General features: G+C 35.4%; 3 protein-coding genes across 8 annotated transcripts; 1 reads left to right on the top strand and 2 right to left on the bottom strand.

The window, feature by feature from the left end:
• The first annotated feature begins 5,520 nt into the window (after positions 1-5,520).
• LOC140968980 (uncharacterized) lies at positions 5,521-10,737 on the top strand. Of its 3 annotated transcripts, none has more exons than XR_012173857.1 (7): positions 5,521-6,084; positions 6,660-6,807; positions 7,257-7,448; positions 8,213-8,341; positions 8,830-9,048; positions 9,400-9,530; positions 10,301-10,737. XR_012173857.1 is itself a non-coding variant. In XM_073430198.1 (7 exons), the coding sequence occupies exons 1-7, from the start codon at positions 5,817-5,819 to the stop codon at positions 10,298-10,300; spliced, it is 1,083 nt and encodes a 360-aa protein (XP_073286299.1). In that variant the 5' UTR covers positions 5,521-5,816; the 3' UTR covers positions 10,301-10,737. The 3 variants fall into 3 exon arrangements, 2 of the variants coding, with proteins under 2 accessions (XP_073286299.1, XP_073286298.1); XM_073430198.1 differs by having other exon boundaries at positions 8,830-8,999; positions 10,256-10,737; XM_073430197.1 differs by having other exon boundaries at positions 5,522-6,084; positions 8,830-8,999.
• Positions 10,738-10,971: 234 nt separating this feature from the next.
• LOC140968979 (polyamine oxidase 2-like) lies at positions 10,972-16,150 on the bottom strand. Of its 4 annotated transcripts, none has more exons than XM_073430196.1 (10): positions 15,652-16,148; positions 13,963-14,072; positions 13,799-13,887; positions 13,609-13,722; positions 13,239-13,293; positions 13,039-13,124; positions 12,842-12,944; positions 12,449-12,546; positions 11,919-12,348; positions 10,972-11,487 (listed from the first exon to the last, which is right to left on the bottom strand). In XM_073430196.1, the coding sequence occupies exons 1-10, from the start codon at positions 15,692-15,694 to the stop codon at positions 11,179-11,181; spliced, it is 1,437 nt and encodes a 478-aa protein (XP_073286297.1). In that variant the 5' UTR covers positions 15,695-16,148; the 3' UTR covers positions 10,972-11,178. The 4 variants fall into 4 exon arrangements, with proteins under 4 accessions (XP_073286297.1, XP_073286296.1, XP_073286293.1 ...); XM_073430195.1 differs by having other exon boundaries at positions 13,206-13,293; positions 15,652-16,147; XM_073430192.1 differs by having other exon boundaries at positions 13,039-13,293; positions 15,652-16,150.
• Positions 16,151-17,467: 1,317 nt separating this feature from the next.
• LOC140968941 (protein PAT1 homolog 2-like) lies at positions 17,468-23,091 on the bottom strand. The gene is made up of 5 exons (XM_073430118.1): positions 22,854-23,091; positions 22,456-22,622; positions 21,876-21,932; positions 21,335-21,416; positions 17,468-19,877 (listed from the first exon to the last, which is right to left on the bottom strand). Exons 1-5 carry the CDS (start codon positions 22,915-22,917, stop codon positions 17,788-17,790), a joined length of 2,460 nt encoding a protein of 819 aa, XP_073286219.1. The 5' UTR covers positions 22,918-23,091; the 3' UTR covers positions 17,468-17,787.
• Between the last annotated feature and the right edge of the window lie 1,930 nt (positions 23,092-25,021).

Here is a 25,021-nt window from a genome sequence, read left to right as displayed (position 1 = left end):
TATTGCAATATTCATTAACTAATAAAATGCATCGTAATTTTTAGTACCACCATGGCAAACTTGGCAAAGCTCGAATTCATCGCTCTTGATATTACTGGGAAAAACTATATGCCATGGACTCTTGATGTAGAAATGCATCTTGAGTCATTGGGTCTAAGCGAGACCATTAAAGAAAATGGTATATCTTCATCACAAGAAAAAGCAAAAGCTATAATATTTTTACGACGACACCTTGATGAAGGTTTAAAATGTGAATATCTCATCGAAAAAGATCCCATGGCTCTGTGGAAAGGATTAAAAGAGAGATTTGAACATATAAGGGAAGTTATACTTCCGACCGCCCGTGATGAATGGAATATGTTAAGATTCCAAGACTTTAAAAAAGTCAGTGATTACAATTCAGCGATGTATAGAATAATCTCGCAGTTAAAATTTTGTGGACATGAGGTTACAGAATCGGAAATGCTTGAAAAAACATTTTCCACGTTTCACGCATCAAATATAACACTACAGCAACAATATAGAGTGCGTGGATTTGCGAGATATTCTGAACTCATCGCCTGTCTTCTTGTGGCGGAAAAGAACAACGAGCTATTAATGAGAAATCATCAGTCCCGACCCACTGGATCAACAGCATTTCCAGAAGTAAATGCTGTAAGCAAAAATGAATTTAAACCTGGAAACCAAAATCAAAGTTACAGACAAGATTTTGGTCGAGGACAAAATCGAGGTCGTGGTCGTGGTCGTGGACGTGGACGTGGACGTGGAAGTGGTCGTGGTCGTGGACGCGGCCGTGGTTTTGAAAATAATCGAGATAGTTATTTCTATAACTCATCTCAAAAGAACGTCCCAAACCACCCACCGAAAAGGCATCAAGAGAATATGAGTGTTAATGAGAATCACTCAAAAAGATTTGAAAGTTCTTGTTTCAGATGTGGTACTCCAGGACATTGGTCCCGTATTTGTCGAGCCCCTGAGCACCTTTGTAAACTTTATAAAGAATCAATAAAGGGGAAAGAAAAGGAGACCAACTTTACTGAACACAGTGAACCTTTGAGTGGTTCAACTCATTTTGATGCTGGAGATTTTCTGATTGATTTCTCAGATAATGATCAATTTGATGGTGGAATAAATATGTAAAATATTTTATTTTTTATGTATTCGTATGATAATGTTTTATAGTGTGTTATATTGTATTGTATTTTATTGTCAATAATTTTATTTCATTGCATATTTTTTTGAAGTTCAAATATGGAAAATGCTACGAACCAAGCTGAAGTTTGCATACCTGATAGTGGTACAACGCACACTATCCTCCGAGATAAAAGATATTTCTTGGAACTAAAACCAACAAAAACAACGGTGAATACAATATCAGGTCCTGTAGACTTGATTAAAGGATGTGGTAAAGCACAATTTTTGTTACCTAATGGTACAAAATTTTTGATCAATGATGCTTTATATTCACCACAATCGAAAAGAAATTTGTTGAGTTTTAATGATATATATTCCCATGGGTATGATACTCAAACAATGAATGAAGGGAATGAGAAATATATGTGTCTTACCACATATAAATCAGGAAAGAAATATGTGATTGAAAAACTACCAATGCTCCCTACTGGATTGCATTATACACATATACGTCCCATTGAATCAAACATGGTAATTGATAATTCTTCAATATTAACCAATTGGCATGATCGATTAGGACATCCTGGTTCAACAATGATGCGAAGAATTATAGAAAATACACATGGTCATCCATTGAAAGACCAGAAGATCTTTCAGAATAATAAGTTTCAATGTAAAGCATGTTCTCTTGGAAAACTTATTATAAGACCATCACCAGCCAAAATCCAAACTGAATCACCAATGTTTCTTGAACGTATTCAGGGTGATATTTGTGGACCAATCCATCCACCATGTGGACCATTCAGATACTTTATGGTATTGATTGATGCCTCCAGCAGATGGTCACATGTATGTTTATTGTCAACTCGAAATGTTGCATTTGCAAGATTACTTGCTCAAATAATAAAATTGAGGAATCAATTTCCCGATTATACAATCAAGAAAATTAGACTTGATAATGCTGGTGAATTTACTTCCCAGACTTTCAATGATTATTGTATGTCTATGGGAATCATTGTTGAGCATCCTGTTGCTCATGTACATACTCAAAATGGATTGGCTGAATCATTGATTAAACGTCTGCAAATGATTGCTAGACCAATGATTATGAAAACAAAGCTCCCTATTTCTATATGGGGACATGCAATTTTACATGCTGCTTCATTAATTCGCATCAGACCAAGTGCATATCATAAATACTCCCCATTGCAGCTTGCATTTGGTAAAGAACCAGACATTTCTCATCTGAGAATTTTTGGATGTATGGTGTATGTGCCTATTGCACCACCTCAACGAAAGAAAATGGGACCTCAAAGAAAGATTGGAATTTATATTGGTTATGATAGTCCATCGATCATTCGATATCTTGAACCACAGACAGGCGACGTGTTCACAGCACGTTTTGCTGATTGTCATTTTAATGAGGAAATCTTCCCAATGTTAGGGGGAGAACAGAAACATACCGAAAAAGAAATTACATGGTATGTATCATCATTGTTACATCTGGATCCAAGAACAAAACAATGTGAAAAAGATGTACAGCAAATTGTGCACTTGCAAAGAATAGCAAATCAAATACCAGATGCATTTGCAGACACAAAAGGGGTAACTAAATCATATATACATGCTGCAAATGCCCCTGCTCGAATTGAAATTCCGAAGAAACAAATTGAAGATAGTCATGATGTCATTAAACGCCTGAAGCGTGGAAGGCCAGTTGGTTCCAAGGATAAAAATCCTCGAAAAAGAAAATTCATAGAGAAACACAATGATCACAAAATAGAGAATGATGTTCCTGAAGAAACACATAATGATCACAAAATAGAGAATGATGTTCCTGAAGAAACACATGATGATGAAAATGTTTTGTCAGAACCACAAACTGACGAGAATCATGAAATCTCTATCAATTATATTAATACTGGAAAAATATGGAACCGAAAAGATATAGAAGAAATTGATGATATATTTTCTTATAATGTGGCAATCGACATCATAAATGATAATGAAGATCATGAACCAAAATCTTTTGGTGAATGTAAAAATCGGCAGGATTGGATAAAATGGAAAGATGCCATCCAGGTTGAATTGGATTCGCTAAATAAACGTAATGTTTTTGGACCTATAGTCCTTACACCTGAAGGTGTAAAACCTGTTGGATACAAATGGGTTTTTATTCGAAAGCGAAATGAGAAAAATGAAATAGTAAGATATAAAGCTCGACTTGTTGCACAAGGTTTTTCTCAAAGGCCTGGAATTGATTATGAAGAAACGTATTCTCCTGTGATGGATGCAATTACGTTTCGGTATTTGATTAGCTTGGCAGTATCTGAAAATTTAGAAATGCGTCTTATGGATGTTGTTACAGCCTACTTATATGGATCACTTGATAGTAATATATATATGAAAATCCCTGAAGGATTTAAGATGCCTGAAGCACAAAGTTCAAAACCCAGAGAATGTTATTCTGTGAAATTACTAAGATCATTATATGGGTTGAAGCAATCCGGCAGAATGTGGTATAATAGGCTAAGTGATCACTTGATGAAAAAGGGATATGTAAATAATTCAATATGCCCTTGTGTTTTCATTAAGAAAACAACATCCGGATGCGTAATTATTGCTGTATATGTTGATGATTTAAACATCATTGGAACAAATAAGGAAATTCAAGAAGTTGTGTCATACTTGAAAGAAGAATTTGAAATGAAGGATCTTGGAAAAACCAAGTATTGTCTGGGTTTACAAATTGAACAAAAAGAATGTGGAATATTTGTTCACCAGACAAATTATACAGAAAAGATCCTTAAACGTTTTAATATGGACAAATCAAATCCTTTAAGTACTCCAATGGTTGTTAGATCATTAAACATAGAAAAGGATCCATTCCGTCCATGTGAAGATGATGAAGATATTCTTGGTCCAGAAGTACCATATCTAAGTGCTATCGGTGCCCTTATGTATCTTACAAATTGTACAAGGCCTGATATATCTTTTGCCGTAAATTTATTGGCAAGATTTAGCACATATCCAACAAAGAGACATTGGAACGGAATTAAACATATATTCCGTTATCTACGAGGAACGACAGACTTGGGACTTTTGTATTCAAAAGATGCTAATCCAAGTATAATTGGTTATGCCGATGCTGGATACTTATCTGATCCACACAAAGCACGTTCTCAAACTGGATATGTATTTACTCGTGGAGGCACTGCAATTTCTTGGCGTTCACAGAAACAAACACTTGTAACAACTTCATCAAATCATGCCGAGATTATTGCACTACATGAAGCAAGCCGTGAATGTGTGTGGTTAAAATCAATGACTCAACATATCCAAATCTCATGCGGATTATCATTCGACGAGAAGCCTGTGATACTATATGAAGATAATGCTGCATGTGTTGCTCAAATGAAAGAAGGATACATAAAAAGCGACAGAACTAAACATATTCCTCCTAAGTTCTTCGCATTCACCAAGGAGCTTGAGAAGAATAAATGTATTGATGTTCGTCACATTCAATCAAGTGAAAACTCATCAGATCTCTTCACAAAGGCACTTCCTACGACAATATTCAGAAAGCACATATATAATATTGGGATGCGCAATCTACGAAATTTGTGAAGAATTGTTCGTGTCAACATGAGGGGGAGTTTACGTGACTGCACTCTTTTTCCCTTACTATGGTTTTTATCCCAATGGGTTTTTCCTAGTAAGGTTTTTAACGAGGCAGTATAAAAACACGTAATGTATACAATCATTATGATCATCATCACAAGGGGGAGTGTTGAAAAATTATTTAAAAATGTGTTAAATATTTGTGTTGAAAATGTGAATGTTGAATGTTGAAAATTAGGTAAAATTAGGTGTTGAATATTGAAAATTAGTGTGTGATGATGTAGGTAATGATGTATTTTATTTTTGGATTATTTGTAAAAATTTTCTATAAATAGATCTCTCATTTGTGAAGAAAATCACAATTGAGTTGAGAGAAAAATATTATAAAGTGTGTAGTGTGATAATTTTGAGAGTTTGAGATTTTTACTTTTTTACCGTAAATTTTTACTTTTTCACAACATGATCAAATATTTTAAAACAAATTATCCTTACATGTATATTGAAAATACTCAAATATATTTAGAGTATTTTTAAAAAAAGTTTGACCAAGATTATTCTCCAAATTTCCCTTCTTTATGTGTATCTTTCTCATTATTATGCTTAGATTATATCTATTACTATTTATTAATAATCTCTATAATTGAGGGAATTTTTTTTGTGATATATTATTTTATTTTACTATTTCAAATTATAATAAATAATTTATTTTCGTGTATCATCGGACTGGTTTCTTTTTATCTTATCAACGATGCCTTGTAGTATGTGATGTAATGACCCACCGCACAAATAATTTCATTCAATTGATTCAACAAGCCGATGGCTGGAAATTTCGACGAATCAACATGCAGTCCACAAAAAAAAAATCTCAATTTTCAATTCAATTCCACAGTCGTCCACTTCACACGGTTAAACCTCAAGCGTTTGTCCCGTTATTGCCGGCCAAATACTATATTTCTCAAGCCCAATAATTTAATCACACCAATCATCCTCTCCAAACAATCCACTTCACTCTGTTAACAGTTGCAAGTTCTTGCCAGTTTTGAGTTCATTTTTACGACCAAATGAAGCGGTATAGGAACAGGGAAATCTGGGATTTCGAGCATGAATTGGTGGTCGCCGCACACGGCAATAATGGGCTGAACGGTGGTGGTGATGTGTGCTTGAATGGTGGCGTTGATGGCCTGAAAGTGATCCTGGGTATTGATGGTGGGACCACTTCTACTGTGTGTGTATGCATGTCTGTGTTACCATTTGCGCTGCCGCTGCCCGACCCTCTGCCCATCCTTGCTCGGGCAGTAGCTGGCTGCTCCAATCACAACAGTGTTGGAGGTATATTTGTATATCTTCACGTATGCATATTTACGTATTCTGTACTTCATTAGTTTTCTTCGTTTGGTTTTTGTTTGATGTGTTGTTGTTGGAAAATCTGTGCTCATTTTTTTTTATTTTGCATGGTGCCTTGGTGGAATAATATCGTTGGATAATAAAAAAAATATCTTGGTTGTGTGGATTAAATCCTAGCAAAAGCAGCTGGGATATAGATAAATACAATGTCTTTTTTTAAGTGGGTTGGTGTGGTTTTTGAGCGTTGGTCAAGATTTTTTTTTCTTATAATTTTGGTTAGGAGAAGATGACTATATGAGGATTTGCCAAACAATAAAATTCTTGTAGCTGTAGACTAGTTATTTTCTTTTCAAATAGATGTTGAGTGCTGAAGTGTGGAAAAATGAATTGATATGTTACAATTTGCATTGAGGTCCTGGAGTTAGTGACTTGATATCGTAACTGTGAAATATCACCCGAATTGAATGCGTTGAGTGAAAAATATACTATGACTGGTTCGTCAACCTCATCTTATGACAGTGAATTTGAATGATGTTTTGATTCTTGTCCTTTTTTAACAGAAACTGCTGCTAGAGACACTTTGGAGCATGTTATGGCAGAAGCTCTCTCAAAGTCAGCTTCAACACGTTCTGTTGTTCAAGCTGTTTGTCTTTCAGTATCTGGTGTTAATCATTCAACAGATCAGCATCGAATACTCAGTTGGCTGAGGTTTACTTGACTAAGAATTTGTTTTGCCTTGCCATTCTTATACATTTGCATACAGTATTATTTCAGTGTAGAATCACTTTAATTCAGCATTCTTAGAAGGCCTTCCCACCTCCATCTCCAGAGTGTTCTGGTCTCCACTATATGAATGTCTGAATTTCATCATAAGATGAGGATAGTTTTGCAACATGACATGATTGCCACCATCTGGTTTCTCTGCCTCATTTTAGTATAGAGACTTGTTGGCACAACTTAAATACTATGAATTTTACATTTCCATTCCGGGAATATTTGTGAGATGATTGATCTTTGAGTATTTCTTCTTTGATTAACTTGATCTTATCAAATTTAAATTAACTGACACACCTTTTTAACCCTTAATTAATTCCATGTCATTATTAACCACTACCTTTTCTGACTCTTTAAGTTCTCATTTTTCGTTGTTTTCTCAGAGAAATATTTCCCAGCCATGTCAGATTATTTGTTCAGAATGATGCTGTGGCAGCTTTGGCTTGTGGGACTATGGGAAAGCTTCACGGATGTGTTCTCATAGCTGGTACAGGTACCATTGCCTATGGATTTACAGAAGATGGGAGAGAAGCTCGGGCTGCTGGTGCTGGACCAATTTTAGGTGACTGGGGAAGGTAGAGGTTTTATAGTACTTGTACATGCATACCATCTTTGTGGAGATGCATTTACCTCTATATACATGTACACATGCCAAAACTTATGCCTCTTTATATTATTGGAAGAATGGTGCTGTCATCATTCTAAATTTTGCATTCGAAAGCAAAAATGTCATTCTTGCTCTGGTTTTACATGTTTTTGGGTGGATATCTAATTAAATATAGTTTCGTTTTTTCTGTTCTTCAAAAGGTAACTGTAGGGATAATGAAGTCTCAGAGGTATTAGTGGTTAAGATGATGCTATCAAAATATCCTGAATCTTGCATATCACAGTTTTAAAACACCTCGCTCATTGCGAATCTTCAGATGTTTTATCATAATTGTCAGAAAGATTTTTTTGAAGTCACTCTATCATATATGCAGTATTTTACTTTTATCTATCTTGCTGGTAGAGATTTTGGTTATCTCTACCATCCAATTGTGCCTTCAGGCTTCATCATTAAATATCACTTGGCGACAATTCAATTACTACAACTTCCTCGACCTAATTCTGAGGAAATCATTTGTAAACTGAAAGATGCCATTCATGAGCTTATCTGACCTAGGGCAGTTACAGTTTACTGAGGAATAGTCTAGATGTTAACATTTGTACTTAACTCCCTGAAGAAAATTATATTTTATCTTCCCAGTGCATCTTTCCAACTAGTCTACTTATTTTTCACAACTACTTTTTAAAGTTTTTCAGGTTAAAATTTTGTTATTCTACTTATGTTGAATTGCAGTGGGTATGGTATAGCTGCACAGGCACTGACAGCTGTTATAAGGGCTCACGATGGTCGAGGCCCAGAAACAACACTGACAGACTGTATCTTGCATGAACTCAGTCTTTCTTCTCCGGATGAACTAATCGGGTATGTTACTGATGCATAGATCAGCACTGAAAAAATTTCGTTGTGCCAGTGTTAGTTCCATTTGAATATGATGATTGTAGCTGATTGACAGGCACTTTGCTGATGAATTTGATCTTACAGAGTATACTAATATTCATAGTTCATACCTGTATCATCCTTTTCATCAAAGTTTATTACATTCATGTGACAATAACAAATAGATGCTATTTATTTTTTTCAATGGAAATGTGACTAAGAAATTTGTATGGTTGACTGCTATAGATTTGATGGGTTTATTCAAGACAATTTTCGGGCTTTGTGTGGTATACCTCTTGATCCAGTCAGTTATATGGCAGTGTGTGTCAGTTGGCTCTAGGTAAAGCTAGAATCTGCACGTATAGTTTCAAAAAATAAATAAAATAAAATCTTGTGCAATGTGACATGTGAAGTAAGACGAAGCATTTGAATGACAATACTGGGAAATAAGAATCACTTAAATTTGATTTTAGGTGGACCTATGTAGATCCATCTTGGGCAAGGATAGCTGCTCTTGTTCCAGTTGTGGTTTCTTGTGCAGATGCTGGCGATTCAGTGGCCAACAAGATTTTACATGATGCTGTTAAAGAGTTGGCTTCAAGTGTGAAAGCTGTCATCGAGAGATTGCAGCTATGTGGTGAAGGTGTGGCATGCCATGCCCTGGGCCCAGAGCTTAAAAATTATGATGTCATGTGATCTCTACTTTGCCTCTCTTGCATTTCCAATCAACTTTTAACCTCTTGGACTCTGTCACTCCAAATTTCCACTGGCTAGAAAGTGACAATGTCACCAAATTTTTATGTTTGAAATCCAAGAAATCTTTGAGCTGCTACATTTTCTATCAGAATGTCTGCATGCTACTTATGGTTCTAATTGGACTCAAATTTTCCCCTACGGGAAATCATCTATGAATAGGATAGATTGGTTTTGCACTCAATGAGGATTGGTTATCTTGATGATCTATCATCTGCTGTGCTGGCTGTATAAAGTTAAGTCTAACCACAAATTCCATTCACTATTAATCCAACTAAATTTTTGTTCAGATCAAATGGATAATTTTCCTCTCGTAATGGTTGGAGGTGTTCTCGAAGCCAATAAGAGATGGGACATTGGTAGCGAAGTTATTAATTGCATCTCCAAGGACTTCCCTGGGGCTCTTCCTATTCGTCCAAAGGTGAGTATGTCTTGTTTGTTTGCTTCCATTCTTCACGCCACTTACATTAGATTCTCTGACATCTCATCATCTAAAATCTTTTTATTTCATCTCCATATTTTCGTACAAAGCTCTTATAGATTCCATGTGAAATTCCGAGTTTAATTCATACTTGAGAGCCTCATTGAAATTAGCAACCACAAGATTGTGGATCCATGGATTAAGTAATCTTATTGCGCAGGTAGCAGAATTTTTTTATCTTGGCAGGATATGAAGAACAGGATTTAACGCCGTGCCTGATGTTATAGAAACCATAATAAACTTCCATTTTATTTTGATCGGACAGTTGCCTTACGAAATTAGATAACCAAGTGGACCAGAAACTATACCTCTTCATAGCAAAATGATCGTAATCACAAAATTCCAGATAACTCTTCTTAAGATTGGTATAGTCATTCATGCAATAACTTAATCTTTGTGCCAATAAAGACAAGAAGTGTTAAGAAATCGAGAATTTTTATGTTATGTCATATCTTGACAAGAAGATCAAGTCATTCAAATTTCTCGCTGCCTCGCAGTGAAAACTTTGATGGGAATATTATCATTCAATACTTAGGTTTCTCTTGTTCTCCGTAACACCCTTCTTCTTGGCGGCCCGTGTCTCATGAATCAAAGTCAATGTTTTTCAAATTCATTGAAATATCAGAGACTAGAAAATCCCAATTGGTACATGTGATCGTTTTCAGATGTTGATCGCTGTTCTTTATTGTGTTCTTCCGTGGAAAAAATAGGTTGAGCCCGCTGTAGGTGCTGCTTTGCTTGCTTGGAACTCTTTAATGAGACAATCTCACACCTTGGGAAGGTGACTGCACATATATTATCAAGGACACCATTATTTGTACAGTGAACAAGGTGAAATCACAAAAGAAAAGCAATCTTTTGTTTGTGAAATTGTTATTATCCTGTGAACACTGTTTCGCGCTATATGTAGTCATCAGATGAAAGGGATTTCTAGTCCAAATATAAGATCAGAGTGACAAACAAATTTTTGGTGTTGGATTTGTGTCATTAACAGAGTAGCTTGAAAGTTGTCATTATCCTGAGCTTCGGGTAAGGTCATTCCTCTCAAACGCTTAGAAGTATGCCTTTGTCGAAAATGTGGGGATTTAAGCTTCGTCCACCTACACTTAATGTTTTGACGACAAGGCATCATCTATAGCTCAAATTGTAAACTCTACCATTACCTTCAGTTAATAGATTTTATATTTACAAATATTGTTCATGGTAGTTCTCATAACACAAGAATTTTAAAATTTATCCATCCACCCACATGTAGCTGTCAATGATGTACATTCTACAACTTTATTTTTTTTATGATTCAATACGCGTTTCCAACATCAAAGAAAACCTCAAACACAAATAACAACAATTTAGTTATTGTAAAACATAATAGTAGCTCCACTATTTTACATCGAAAAACCGCCCCTCGACGCTTCATTTTCTCACATCAAAGAAGACCTCAAACACGAAGACAAGAATCAATGCTTTGATCATTCGTTCTGGAAACTTTTGTATTTCCACAATCTCACAAAGCAATCAGACATGTCTAATGCGCTAGCAAACTCTCCGATGTCAGAAATTTTTGACAACTTACTCCACTCTCTTGACGTTACATACGAGAAATCAACAGCGGTACGGAAACCGGAACCTCCTCACACATGACTGGCTGGAAAATATCCAACTCCCCGTACCGTTCCAGGACACGCATTCTGCAATTCTCAGCTGCCATTAATCCAGTGGAGTACGCACCGTGGACAGCCCCTGTGTAATCCATACTCGTAGCTTCTCCAGCGAAAAATAGGTTATCGACCGGTGTTCTTAGCTTCTCAAACAGATCATGGGGTGTACCTACTATATCATAGCTGTAGGAGCCCAATGAGTTTTCGTCTGAGCCCCAACGAGAAACGAGATACTGTATCTGCATGATTCATAGAGAGAATCAAGTGTGATAAGACCCTCTGGTTTCACAGAAATAAATAAAGTAGTGCAGCTTTGTGAATTCTGTTAAATAATTACTACACAGACAATACATTTAAATAAAGAAACACAACATGATCTTCTACGACGAGAATGACAAAATTTTGCAGTAGCCGGGAAGAAAAATTTAATCAATTATGGAACAAATGGTTAGCATTTAACTATGTGTAAGGCACACTTCAAACAATTGTCTGTCTTTTAGAGGTAGAGCTAGGTAGAAATTGTTGGAGTAGTTCCTAAAATTCTGTTAGATGCTAGTTTTCTCCCTTAATAAACTTGTGCTCCTTCTTTCAATTATTCACACGCACAGGAAGTTAAGATAGAAAAGATAAAAGTGAAAGCCTGAATACAGAAATAGAAATACAATAATACCGGTGGAGAAGCATTTGGAAGGATTCTTTTGAGTTGCATAAAAGCAAAATTAGTAGCAGCCTCATCAGACATTCTCTCGAGGTCCCGTGCCAGTTGTCCTGCAGGCATGTAAGCAAGGACAGAATGCTCTGTGGCCTTGTGCAGATTAAGAAAATAACTGCATCCATATGATGTATCTGCAACAACCCCCAGGAACTCAACATTTGGCCAAAAGACGGTTTCAAAGTGCATGACTATTTTATTCTCGAGCCCAACTCCAAGGCCATTGATAGCCTCTTCCTTCCATGCGGGCAATCTCGGCTCAAACTTGATGCAATTTGATTTGAGGACACCAAGAGGAACAGTGACAACTGCAGCATCCGCTACAAAGGTACTCCCATCTTCAACAGTTACTTTCACTCCATTATGATGCCTAAAAATCTCTGTCACTCTTGAATAAAACAAAACCAAAAGGCCAAGCTTAGAAGTAAATGGGGTAGAGAAGATATCCCCAGCTTAGAAGTAAATGGGGTAGAGAAGATATCCCCTACCGGAGGCTTAAACGGATGTCGAGGCCTTTGGCAAGTGTATTGATAACAGGAAGATATCCCCGCACCATAAGCCCATGTCCACCGGGTAGCAACTGTTCCTGTAAAACCCAAATGCTACAAAAGGTATTAACCACCCAGGCCAACAAGCAATGTTCAGGCTCATGCTCTTAATTTCCAACGGATTTTAGGAAACATCTCTACTGTCTCAAGTCTGCTCCTGGCTAGATTTAGGGAGCAATACATTCTAGATTTGGTGAGTCTCAAATGTTTTTGTGAAAGTATGGTCATGTAAGAAGACATTCACAAGAATTAGTATCATATTATTTGAAATGATCTTGACAATGATAGAAAGAAGAGAGAGAAAAAAGGAAAAAACAATCATGATGAAATGACCTGATCCCAATTTTTGAGTGATATGGTATCAGCATCTGCAGCAAACCACCCTTCCATTCTGCATATGTACCACTGCAGCACCTTTTGAGCAAGCCCCTCCAGTCTGAAATGCATTTTTTTTTTGGTTGAGCTTTGTAATGCATTATAAAGGCATAAATCAGACAACAATTATGTTTATACATCATAAATGGTAAAACCTTAAATCTGGTCTCCGCTCCAAAACAATGGAGATGGCACGTTGCATAGACATGTCCTCACTATGATCCTGTCGTATTACATCCGTCTGCAAATGGTCAGCAAAAAAACTGTTATAAAACAGAGATGACAAAGCAAGCAACCAGAGAAAATGGTGAGTAAAACATGCCTCATTCAGTATGCTCTCAAATGTTTTGCCAACCTTTGATACTAGTTCTTGAGAAACTTTTTTCCCATCCATGTCAAACAAGGCATAACTGAAAACAGAAATAATATATTAGCCACCAAACGTAACTGTGCGGTGATGCAAGAAAGAATTTTCAAATGTATGTTGGCAAACAAATTAGAAAAGATAATTACATGAAAACTATGACAGAATAAATGAAAAAATTCTCAAAAGACTATCAGTAAAATTTATCAACGAGTCGCCTTAGTTATGATGCATATCTTATTTCTTTTGAAGTTCAGAAATCCACTACACGTACAAACTATACGAATTGGCAGAAAATTAATGGAACTTGTTCATCATCTTGAAGATGATCATATCACAAGTTGAAAGGCCAAAGAATAACCTTTCCAAATCATGGTCATACAAAACTGAGTTATCCTCGCTGGTGCGATAAAGGGGTAGTCCCAGTCTTCCTATAAGAGGGGCCAATGGGTTCTCATTACAAACACCATGCAACCTGAAACAAGGATGTTCAGGTGGAGATTAGAAGGTAATACTCTAGCAGAGACTCCACGTATACAGAACTGAATTACCAAGATGCGCCCAAATCAACTGGGAAACCAAGAGAATAGTCAGTTCGAACTCTACCGCCAATTCTATCCCGAGATTCCAGCACAATTACCTGGAAAAACTCATACTTTTAAGACCACTATCAATAATCATGCAACTAATACGAATATATACACCAAGTTTCTACCTGAAAAGATGCATCATGAAGAGCTCGTGCAGCTGCAATGCCAGAAAAACCAGCACCAATGACAATGACAGATGGAGAGGCTGCATGCCTACTTCCTGAATAGCAAATAGCTAAAAGAATAAAAAAATTGGCTCAGATATAACCACTGAAATATCTTAAAGGATTTATCTCCTCCCACCTATCGAGGTTGCATGGGCAGCAGTGTTTGATAAATAAGAACGGATTATTTATCACATGAAAAGTATTCTCCCATTTTTATTAACTGTTTGATTCTTGGAAACTATTAAGAACACCCAACCACAAACTCCTCAGACAAGTAAGGAAATAGGACGTACAGGATGCCTAAAAATTAAAGCAAGACAGCGGGAGTTTACCACCAAGCTTGGCAGGTAGCTTCAGATAAACTAGTTTCTGAAAATAAAGAAGTAACCTGAAGGTGAGCAATATTATGTATCACCCAGGGAGTCTAGGGGGAAATTATTCAGACCTCAAACTTGTCCCATTTCCTGATGAATTTTTCACTTCACTGGACCTAACCGAACTTTCTGGTCCCCACCCCCTTTACACCCTTAAAAAATAATCACAACACCCAATGTTTAAATGCTGTCATCATCCATTCCACTACGATCTACCAGTGTTTAACCCCACTTCGCCACTGAGTTAAAACCCACCCACTAGCTCACTTACACCTCACCTCCCACTACCATCTACGCAGCTTAATATATAATACCCACACACAGTGATAGAGTATTGTGATTGTGACATGAAATTTTTTTTGAATCAATCTGCTTGAATATGAAATTTCTGGTAAGTGCCAAGAAGTAATATTTTAAGGATTAGTTGCATATTCTTTGAAACATGCAAAAAAAGTGAAACTCCCACCTGATATGGGAGAAAGAGAGGAACAAAGATCATTTTAGATGATAAATAGCCAAACTTTCGCGTCTAAATACTTATCGCGTCACATATAAAATACAGATATAGCATCCACGTGAAATCAACGTATCTTGGGTACTATCAATAGGATTTCGAAAACAATACAACTCGGTTATACCAAACCACAATAATAAAAATTTCGGGTTTCTACAAAGAAAAATAATAATTTTATATCGAAGAAAATGATGAAGGTCAACTGAAGATATTATCATGTTCAAGAATGATTTCCCATGCTGGCTATATGCCTATATCTATCCCCGCATTAAAAAAAATTAAAAAGTAGGATCATATTAAATAATTCTGAGCAAACCCGGACAAAGGTGAAGGTTCAACAAGCGAGTCAAATGAAGATACAAAGAAACCAGTTGTCCAAGTCAACATCGTACAAAGATTCGGCCAATAATTTTACATATAGCTAAATCATTATTCCAATTTTCCTTGATGTAAAACCAACGTGTAGGATGCAATATTTTCCGCTTATCGTTTTAAAAAAACAATCTTTTACCCAAAAAATTTATTTAATTGATCCATAGCCACAGGCATGTGATGAAACACAGTGAAACGAACCAACCGTTTGTCAGTTAATATTCGATTTATCGGATTGTTCAGGTTCGCCATTTATCCCTTTTACCCAAAGTTTAGAGCAAAAACTAAAACAAAAAAAAAATCAAATACGAAAAAGAATAGAATAAAAACACAAACCAGGTACAGAAGGAAAATATTTTTTTAGAAAAAAAGGATGCAAAAACACACCTGCTTGCAAATGGCGATTACTCTTGTTGCTCTGTGAATCCATATTTCCAATTAAACAACAAAAATTTCGTCCAAAAGTTTGCAGCAAACACAATCAAAATCAAGATCAATGGAAAAATCGTTCAATTTTAATATCTGTCTCAACAGCAGCTTCGATAATCTCAACAGCAATATGAACAACAAGAAAGTGTTCGTTTTGGAGTAAGGAACGACGAAATGGTTGGAAATCGAAGAGATACCCAGTTTGACCAACCCACTCATGCGTCTTCCAAACAACTCCTCGCTCGATCAACGGGAAAAAAGAAAAAAAAGGCTCAAGTTTAAATTAGGTAGCCCAAATCAATTTACGATCACAAAAACATTGAAGAATCAGAAGCAAATTCTGCTCAATTATGCGGAGATATTGTGCCAAGTTTGAATATAAGATACTTTATGGCCGAGGAAAGAGAAAAGTTGGGGAAACGAAGAGTTTTTGCGGTAGCGCAAGTGAACGGGGTTTTATTTATAGAGCATGCTGGNATATTAGATGAATTTGAAATTTAATTATAACAATCTTCCTCCAACAACTTAATATATATATATATATATATATGTATGAGTAGGTTTCTTGTGAGACGATATCACGGATCTTTATCTGTGAGACGGACCAACCCTACCGATATTCACAATAAAAAAAAATATTCTTAGCATAAAAAGTAATACTTTTTCATTCATAACCCAAATAAGAGATCCATCTCACAAAATATGACCCGTGAGATCGTCTCACACAAGTTTTTATCTATATATGTGTGTGTGTAGAATTAGCAATCTCGTGAAGATATAAAAAACTCTAAATAATACAATTATTTAATCAAGGTATCTTGAAATGAGAAAATTTCCACGCCAAATCTCGTGAAATATCGAAAATATGTATTTCGTATTATAAAATTTAAATAGATCGTGAAATATCGAAAATATGTATTTCGTATTATAAAATTTAAATAGACGTATCGGGTTTTGATTTTTTAAAAAAGTTGCAAGATTTACTCTTGCTACATCGATTTTTTTGAATATGTGCTCGTGTTACGACTCAGAAGCCAATTTTTTTTTTTAACAATATTATGTTGAATATATTTTTATTTCAAAATTATCAGAGAATATATAGTTGATTTAACGATTATCATAGTACACTTCATTTTAACTGAATTTTTAAAACATTTTTGGTTGGCTAATAATTGATAATTTGAGTGGAAGATTTTTGGAAACATATATTGTGTGCAGTCATTTATGTGATGACCACACGGTAATTCTATAACTACCAAGTATTGGCGGACTCGTGCGTAAATGTATAATAAATTATATATTTTCTAAAATATTATAGTTTTTTTTTATCTTACATAATTCGTTAGCATGTAATATTATTGATCAATAAAAATATTTTTGTAAAACCTGTAATAATTTTTTGATAATATCAAATTACATTATCTATTTAATCTCAATAATTTAAAAAAAATTATTCGTAATTTATATGGAAAGTAATTAATTTTGCTAAATAAAAATTATCTAAGAGTGGCTAGCACGAACCGAACTATCGAATATCCAATCCAATAGATAAAAAAGGACAACGACATTTAATGGGATCATGGAACGTCGTTAGACTACAAAGCATAGCATATCAAGAATAGTATTTAGTCCTATATTCATCTTTTCACAATTTTGATGTGATATTTGTAATTTTATTCATTTAGTATGTCATAATTGTTAATATGACAATACGACATTTACGATTTATCCTTCTCAAATTCCAGGTTCTATCCCCAAGTTCACAAAAGAGCAATAAAACGAAGCCCTTCGTCATCACATTCAAAAGGGTATTGTCACCTAATTTTCGAGAGATTTTACATAATACACGATTATCATGCAAGGTATTATGTTCATTAAAATTAGCAGAACATAATCCTGACCCAGACATAGAAAAGGAGGGGTGCAAGGAGGAAACTGACACTAAAACATAGCTAAAAGTAGAACTTTAGGCAATAAAGACATACCTAAAGAATGCATCGTGCTTTGACAATAATAAAAGCACATAAAAGGATCTGACCTTCAGATCAGCATCTACTATACACAGTTCCACTTGCAACTTTGCCAAAGGCACTGCTAACCTTTGACTGATTCGGGATTTATTCGGCTGCTACTTCCGCCATGAGTGCTAAATCCAGTAACAGGCATGGATCGCTGAGCAAAATTCAGTAACAGTTTCTTCTGATTCTCGTCAGTGTGTGGGAGACTAGCACGTAAAAGTTCAACAGGCATCTCCTTGTTTATAGCATTTGCAGCTTCTGAATCAATTACCAGCGTGTGTGGAGGATTTTGAGAGATTAATGATTGCACGATGCCGTCATATTTATTCACACAGTACTTTGTCAGCAGACCGAAGAAGGCATCAAATGAAGCCTGCCATAGGGTAGGATTCGGTATACTGAAGTTGCTGGTCGAATGAGGATCTCTTAACAACTGAGTCGCTCTTTCAAGAACACACTTCAAGATGACTGAAGCACCATCACCAGCAGGGCTGCCTACTGGACGAAGAGGTGGCTGTTCCAAGGAACAAACAACCGCAGCAAGACAAGCACTGATTGAATTAAGATCCATGCCATTAACACAAGTAGAGACTGTCTCAGCAAGTTTGTTGACAGTAATAACAGCTTCCGAATCAGAGGGAAATTTCCCAAACAGAAATCTTAAATGGCGGAAAACGGCCATGCAGACTATTCGAGCAAGCTCACTTCCTGGTAAAAGAAGTTGAAGAAACCTGGAGATAAGTTTTCGGCCTTTGGATAGAGAAACCAAACGAAGAAACACGGTATCGTCCTTGGGAGACAACCCAACGGAATTGCCACCTCTTCCAAGTGGGTCAACGAGCTGAAGAGAGGCTGCTAAGCCTTCTAGCAGAGTGTGGCGCTTTCGCCTGAGCTGATTTCCACCATCATGGGGTTGAGAAAACTGTAAGATCCTGTCAATATCATCCACATCCAAAAGAAGACATAGGCCATCCTCGATTGTCACCCTTGCTGCAAGCATTGTTTCCTGTTCCAAAGGCTTTTCAGATAATTTCTGATCCGCACTTACATCACCACAAGCAACGGGAGGAGGGTCAACTTCAAGAAGCGGACGAGGCCGGCGAACTGAAGAAAAGCATACCCGTCCAAGAACATCCACATGGAGATGTGGTTGTGACTCAGAACTGTTACGAGACCGGGAAGATTGCTCCTTTGGGTGAGATGGGCAGAATCGATATTTCGACCTTGTTTCAGAAGATTTCTTAGCAATACTAGCTTGGTGGTAATAATCATCCACGTACAGATCATTACCATGGGTTGCAGCAAGCTGCAATTTAAGAATGCTCTCTATTTCTTCGGCAGCCATGTGCTTTGATCTGAAATGTGGTGTGTTACTGTCACTTTTTTGACTACTAGCATCATATCCTTGATCAGAGAATCGCACTGTGTGCCTACCTTTTTGTGCTAGCTTAGATTTCAACTCCCTCTTATCAATGGAACCAGATTTACTAAAGGGTGATAGTGAAGGAAAGGTGTTAAATAATCGAGATTGCGTAGCTGAAAAATGGGCCAACGATGGTTGAAATGAAAACTGTAATCTCTGCTGCTGTGGAGACATCATCTGAGATGATAATAGTCCATGTTGATACTGAAGCTGTAAAACATTATTTAAGAGGATCAAATTATCCCCATGAAGAAGACCAGCATGGCTACTCCAGTGGTTTTGCAGATGTGCATTACATGATATATTTGGTGAGGCTAGGAGGGACATGTTTAAAATATTATTATGGAACCCTCTTGGCATACCCCCAAGAGAGAGAGAACGGTTAGGCAATGAAGAGTTGTTCAACACAGAGAGGGGTGACTGTGTTCCACCAGATAAAGATGACAAATTCAGGTGATGGGAACTACTTGACAGAGCTTGTTGAGATACCGGTGGAGGGAAGGAAGTGAAAGATGACTCAGGTACTAAAATAGGCTCGCTATTATAGTGTTGCAGCTGCTGAGGCTGCTGCTCAGGGTAGGACGATGCCCTGTATAATGGTTTTGGTTCCGGATGATATATTGAAGAGAGACGAGGATGCGATGACCATCTCTTATTCTCCTCGTAACATTCCGAGTCAGACATATGACTGTCAAGCCAATCAGGAAAATCAGTCTCTCGTGCCCATTCTGTAGCTGATGAACCTGAAGTATAATGGCATTAATAAGCGAGCACCAAAGGGTACAAGAATAATAATATAAGGACAATTTCAAGAAATCAATCTGAAAATTTCTTAATTTGAAAGTTTTAAGTTTATATTTTCTAAACCTCATACACACACACAAAAAAATTATATGGTGCTACCATTAACAACGTGGCTAGATAGTGATTAAAGGATATAAAATGAGAATAAACTGAAAAATAATATAAATAAACCATATTTAGGACAGAAGACCACGGAAAGGGAAAACGTTGAAGTTAGACACCGGATAAATTTTCCAAACAGACATCTAAAAACATTTAGGAAAACCCACTTTTGCTCAAACACCCTTCTTCTATCTCCAAGCTTCAGATTAGGATGATCTGCCTAGGTATTTGCAAAACTAGTGAGCAACTGCACTCGGGAGATAGGTGTTTAGGTTTAGTTTAAACAACTGGGCTTCAGTCATTTCTTATTAGATCAATAATGTGATCCAACTCACTTCACCCTTGCTGGATTAAGTTATGCAATAATGGGCAAAATTAGATTAATAGAAAATTTATTTTAGTATTTCCAGAACTATACTACTTCAGTTCGTAACAGCAGATAGTTACTTGCATCACATATATAACAAAAGAAAACTTCGCCAATTCTTTACATTATAATTAAGGGTTATCCATGTCACTATCATATTTTTTTGGCAAAATTTGAGAAGTCAAAATATTCATCCCAACAATCATAGTTCTCCAAGGTTCCTCACCCCACCTATTATCTCAAACCCCATTCTGCCACCACTACTCTGGAAAAAAATATTTCCAAGGTGTTCAAAACTAAAGCTGTAAAAATTATATATTTTTAGAAGGATAAGGATCCATATTGGAATTTGATGGGTAACTGCTCCAAATACTGTTGAACTTGAAATCTACCAAACATGACAGCTTCAAAGTTATATTTACCCTCCATATATTTACATGATTTGAAACAAAAGTGGCATCTATGTGCAGCACATGTCATAGCTATAAACAATTATAATAACAGGATGTTCATAAAAGCATTTGTTTTTGCAGAAGGTTATATGAACAACATACCGTTCAAACTAAAATATTATGTTCAAAAAATGTTAAATCAAATCAATTTCATACAATCGTAATGTATCAAATCAAGACACAATTTCAAAAACTCAAAAAATCTCTTTCTAATTTTTTGTGTTGGATCAAGCTTGAGGCCAACTAAACACCACTGTAATTTCCAAATTTCACTCCAGTATGCGATGTGGTGGTGAGAATCTGGCCCGATATTTAGGACAAACAAGAATTTTCAATTCCTAACAAGATATGGGAATGAACAAAATCGACCATAGAATACTTAAAATACAGCAAATAAATGAAATAAAAATGGCACGTAATCTACAGAAAAGAAAATGGCATGTAATCTACAGTAAAGAAAATGGCAAGAACTAACTCTCCCTTGAAAATGATCCAGATCCAGATCCCCGATCACCGATAACTCCAGGGTGTCTTGGTCCAGAAACAACTTTGTTCAACTGTGAAAATATAACTGAGGCAAATGAAAAAACAGAACAAGCAATAATATGCATAGACAAAATAATTAAAAAGGAAGTTTCTTCAATTTTCAGTTTCACTAAAGGTACTTTTCAATGACAATTTTTACCAGATTTATCAGTAGAGTTATTTAGGTAATCCATGGTTTTCTTTCGATTTTGCTTACCCAAAAATATACCTCTTCGACTTTGACAATGCCTCATGCATTTACCGTCTAGTCAAATTCAACCACACAGGAGTTTCTCAATCATCCTGTTCTATGGTTGTTTTCTTTTCTTTAGTCACACTCATGGTTCTCAACATTCGAAAAAGATACGAAGTTACAAATTTATGTGCATGCACAAAACAAAACAGAGAGAGAAGATCCAACACACATGCACCTCTCCTGCAATTTCAGTTTCTTATTTGGCTTGACAAATTTTGGTTATAAGGCAGCTAACCTTGGCAAATGTAGTAGCCAAATCATCCATATCAGATAATGATCCAAATCCTGATCCCTGGGAAATGTAAATAAAGTTCAATCAGTAACCAATCACTCAGCGCAAATAACTGCCACAACAAACACTATCACAAATATTAGCGCAAAATATAGCATCCATGCATACAAATGCAACACATCAGGATGATGAAAAGTGTATAAGAGTCGAGAACGCAAGGTCATTATTGTATAGATTGTGAAATGAATGTGAGATCAATACCAAGGATCAAATGAATGGCTTACACTGCCTATAATTCTAGCAGCAAGGAGAAAGCCTGGGATGGTCAGTTAAATAATAAATTCTGCATCTGCAGTATGCGTGATGATAGAAAAATGAAGTGATCAGCCGCAAGCTATCGACTTAGTGTAGCATGTGCAAAATCAAGACGTCCTTAGTATAGAATATAGATGATTGCATACATCTTTAGAGATTCTAAACACGAAATTCTTCACATGAACCGAACACCAAGAATGAAATCCATATCTATGAATGGCTAAAATCCTCAAGTCCATATAAATAATATGCATCTATTTTCATTCACCTCATCTTTATCAAAAAGATGATACTCGTGCAACTCCACATCACCACCAAATCCACCTCCAATCACTGGAACACCGACTTCTTCATCTTCCAAACCCCCTATTTCCACATCACCGACTAAATCGTTTCCAAAAAAGGCATACTGGGACGCATCGAACAGCGCGCTATCTGCACCACAAATAATCAAAAACAAATCCATGATCAGCAAACTGCAGCAGTAAATCCAGCAAGCTTAAAACCAATTATCTTCAAGTTCAAACCAAAACCAAACATATGCATAAAAATTAAATAGTCCTAAAAGGGCACTTCTTTCAAATAAAAAATCACATGGATATGGATAAAGAGAAAAGAGGTAGTTGTAGATAAGGAAAAAACAAGCTGGGAAGCTTTAGCGCAAACCAGAAATGGAGCTGCTTGAAGGGTCGGAGAAGTCAGAAGAATCTTTTTCACCGGATCTCTCCATAATCAATAAATCAACAAGAAAAGCTAAAACCGAACATTGCAACCAAATCCCTCCTCCTTTCCTTCCAATCCGCAACTGGGATTCTGGAATAATCTAGGGTTTAGAAGTAGCTAACATGGTAGTTGTCGCCTGTAGCAGTGAGAGGGGGAATATGTTGCTTTGTATGTGCGAATATTAATATTTATANACAAATAAATGTGATCACATCAATGATTTCTTCATTGCTTAATTTATTTTTTTCTTTTTGAAACTTCATTTCCTTTTTCATATAAAAAAAAATTAATAAGTTTTAGAAAAAATTATAAATACTAAAATTTTGATTAATTTTCACAAACAATGTAATTTTATATTTTTATGTTGTGTTATTTAAAACGATATTCAAAACCTATATATAATATATTAATTATAATAATATATATTTTATATACAAATGAAAAATTAAATTCATATATTTTGTAAATATGGCCTCTAAAGAAGACAAATAAACTGAAAAGAAATGAAACTTTAGTAAGCTTCATTGTCAGCCTTCCACAATTATTATTGCCACTCAAAATTATCGCATGTCATGTCACCACTTTCGCCACAAAACAAATTTCAAAAAAGTATTGTGACATAGTCTTACGGATCAATTGTATGAGTCGAATCTTTTATTTGGATAATTCATGAAAAAAGTATTATTTTTTATATTAAGAATATTACTTTTTATTATGAATATAGGTAGGATTGACCCGTCTAAAAGATAAAAATTTATGAGACCTTCTCATATGAAATTTACTCAACAAGTTTAAACTCTATTCAAAATCTTGTCTTTTAAATTCTTTAATTAAGGGGGATTTTAAATTTCTTAAAATACATTATTTAGTGTCTTTTTTTAATAAAAATAAAGAAAAAGGAAAATCAATTTGACGTCACCCTGATATGAAAAGGAGTTAATAATCCATAATTGTCAACACCTAATATTTTAAATTATTCAGAAAATTATTGCACATTGAATGTCACGTACGGCAAAAAAAAATTTGCGTGGGCTTCCATCTATCCATCAATTTATTTGATTCGTCATTTTAAATCAACCAATTTATTAATTAAAACTACTGGGAAATTTAATGTGTATGGCCATATTTGTTGGGGCACGTAATTCTTTTTTGTTATATATAAATATAATGAACTCATAAATTTAATAATAAATAAATCTTGAAAGGTGGGATTTTATTTGACGCAAATTGATTTACAATTTTTAAAATAGTTTGGCTCAACTATTGGTAAGGAGTATATATCATATAATTGTTACTAATTTTCTCAAAACAATAGTGATACTCAATAGAAATATAGGGTTTGATTCCAGTAGGTGATACTAGCTTGAATGCAGACATCGAGTTTATTTAGACTTAAAATCACAAAAGAGACCGTTAGAAGAGGGTCGGGAGGATGTCTCAGCGTATTCACTCGACGCTCAAGTCGGATATCGATAATAAAATGAGAGAGCATGTAGGGACGTCGATAAAAATTAATATAGTGAATGTCTAATTAAACTCTTAAACCTGATATTTATAAGAAAGTATTTGGGATTCATCATGGATCGTCTACCTTGGTTAAGAATGGACAGAGACCCAAATCTGAGTTGGACCTAATTTTGATGGGCTCTTTCATATGATATCAAATAGCAAAATTTAAATAAATATGCTAAATGCATTTAAAAAATATGTATATTAAATAATATTTGAGTTAAATAAGAAGTCTCTTGGGGTTAGAGTCCCATTTGTGTGGGTTTGTGTAGAAATAGATTTTTCCATCCCTATTGTATCAAAAATATAATAACTTGATTGAATAATGCACTATATACTACTTAATTTTTGTGTACTTAGGTAAAATATTATGTTATGATATATTAGATATATTATGTATGTTGATACATCAAATTCTTAGGAATGATCTTTTTTTTTAATTTCAAACTAAAATTTATTAATTGTACTAAAAAAACGTTACGGAGTGCGGTTTTTTTTTTTTTTTATTTTTTTCATAAATATTTAATTATTTTTGTTTTCTCCATATTTTTTCAATAATTATTTAATATTTGATTCAAACTAAAAATCAATGATATATTCAT

Source organism: Primulina huaijiensis, unplaced genomic scaffold (genome assembly GCF_012295235.1).
Source record: "Primulina huaijiensis isolate GDHJ02 unplaced genomic scaffold, ASM1229523v2 scaffold38877, whole genome shotgun sequence".
NCBI lineage: Eukaryota > Viridiplantae > Streptophyta > Magnoliopsida > Lamiales > Gesneriaceae > Primulina > Primulina huaijiensis.
The sequence above is the reverse complement of the archived record's forward strand: the minus strand, read 5'-3'. Positions and strand labels throughout refer to the sequence as shown.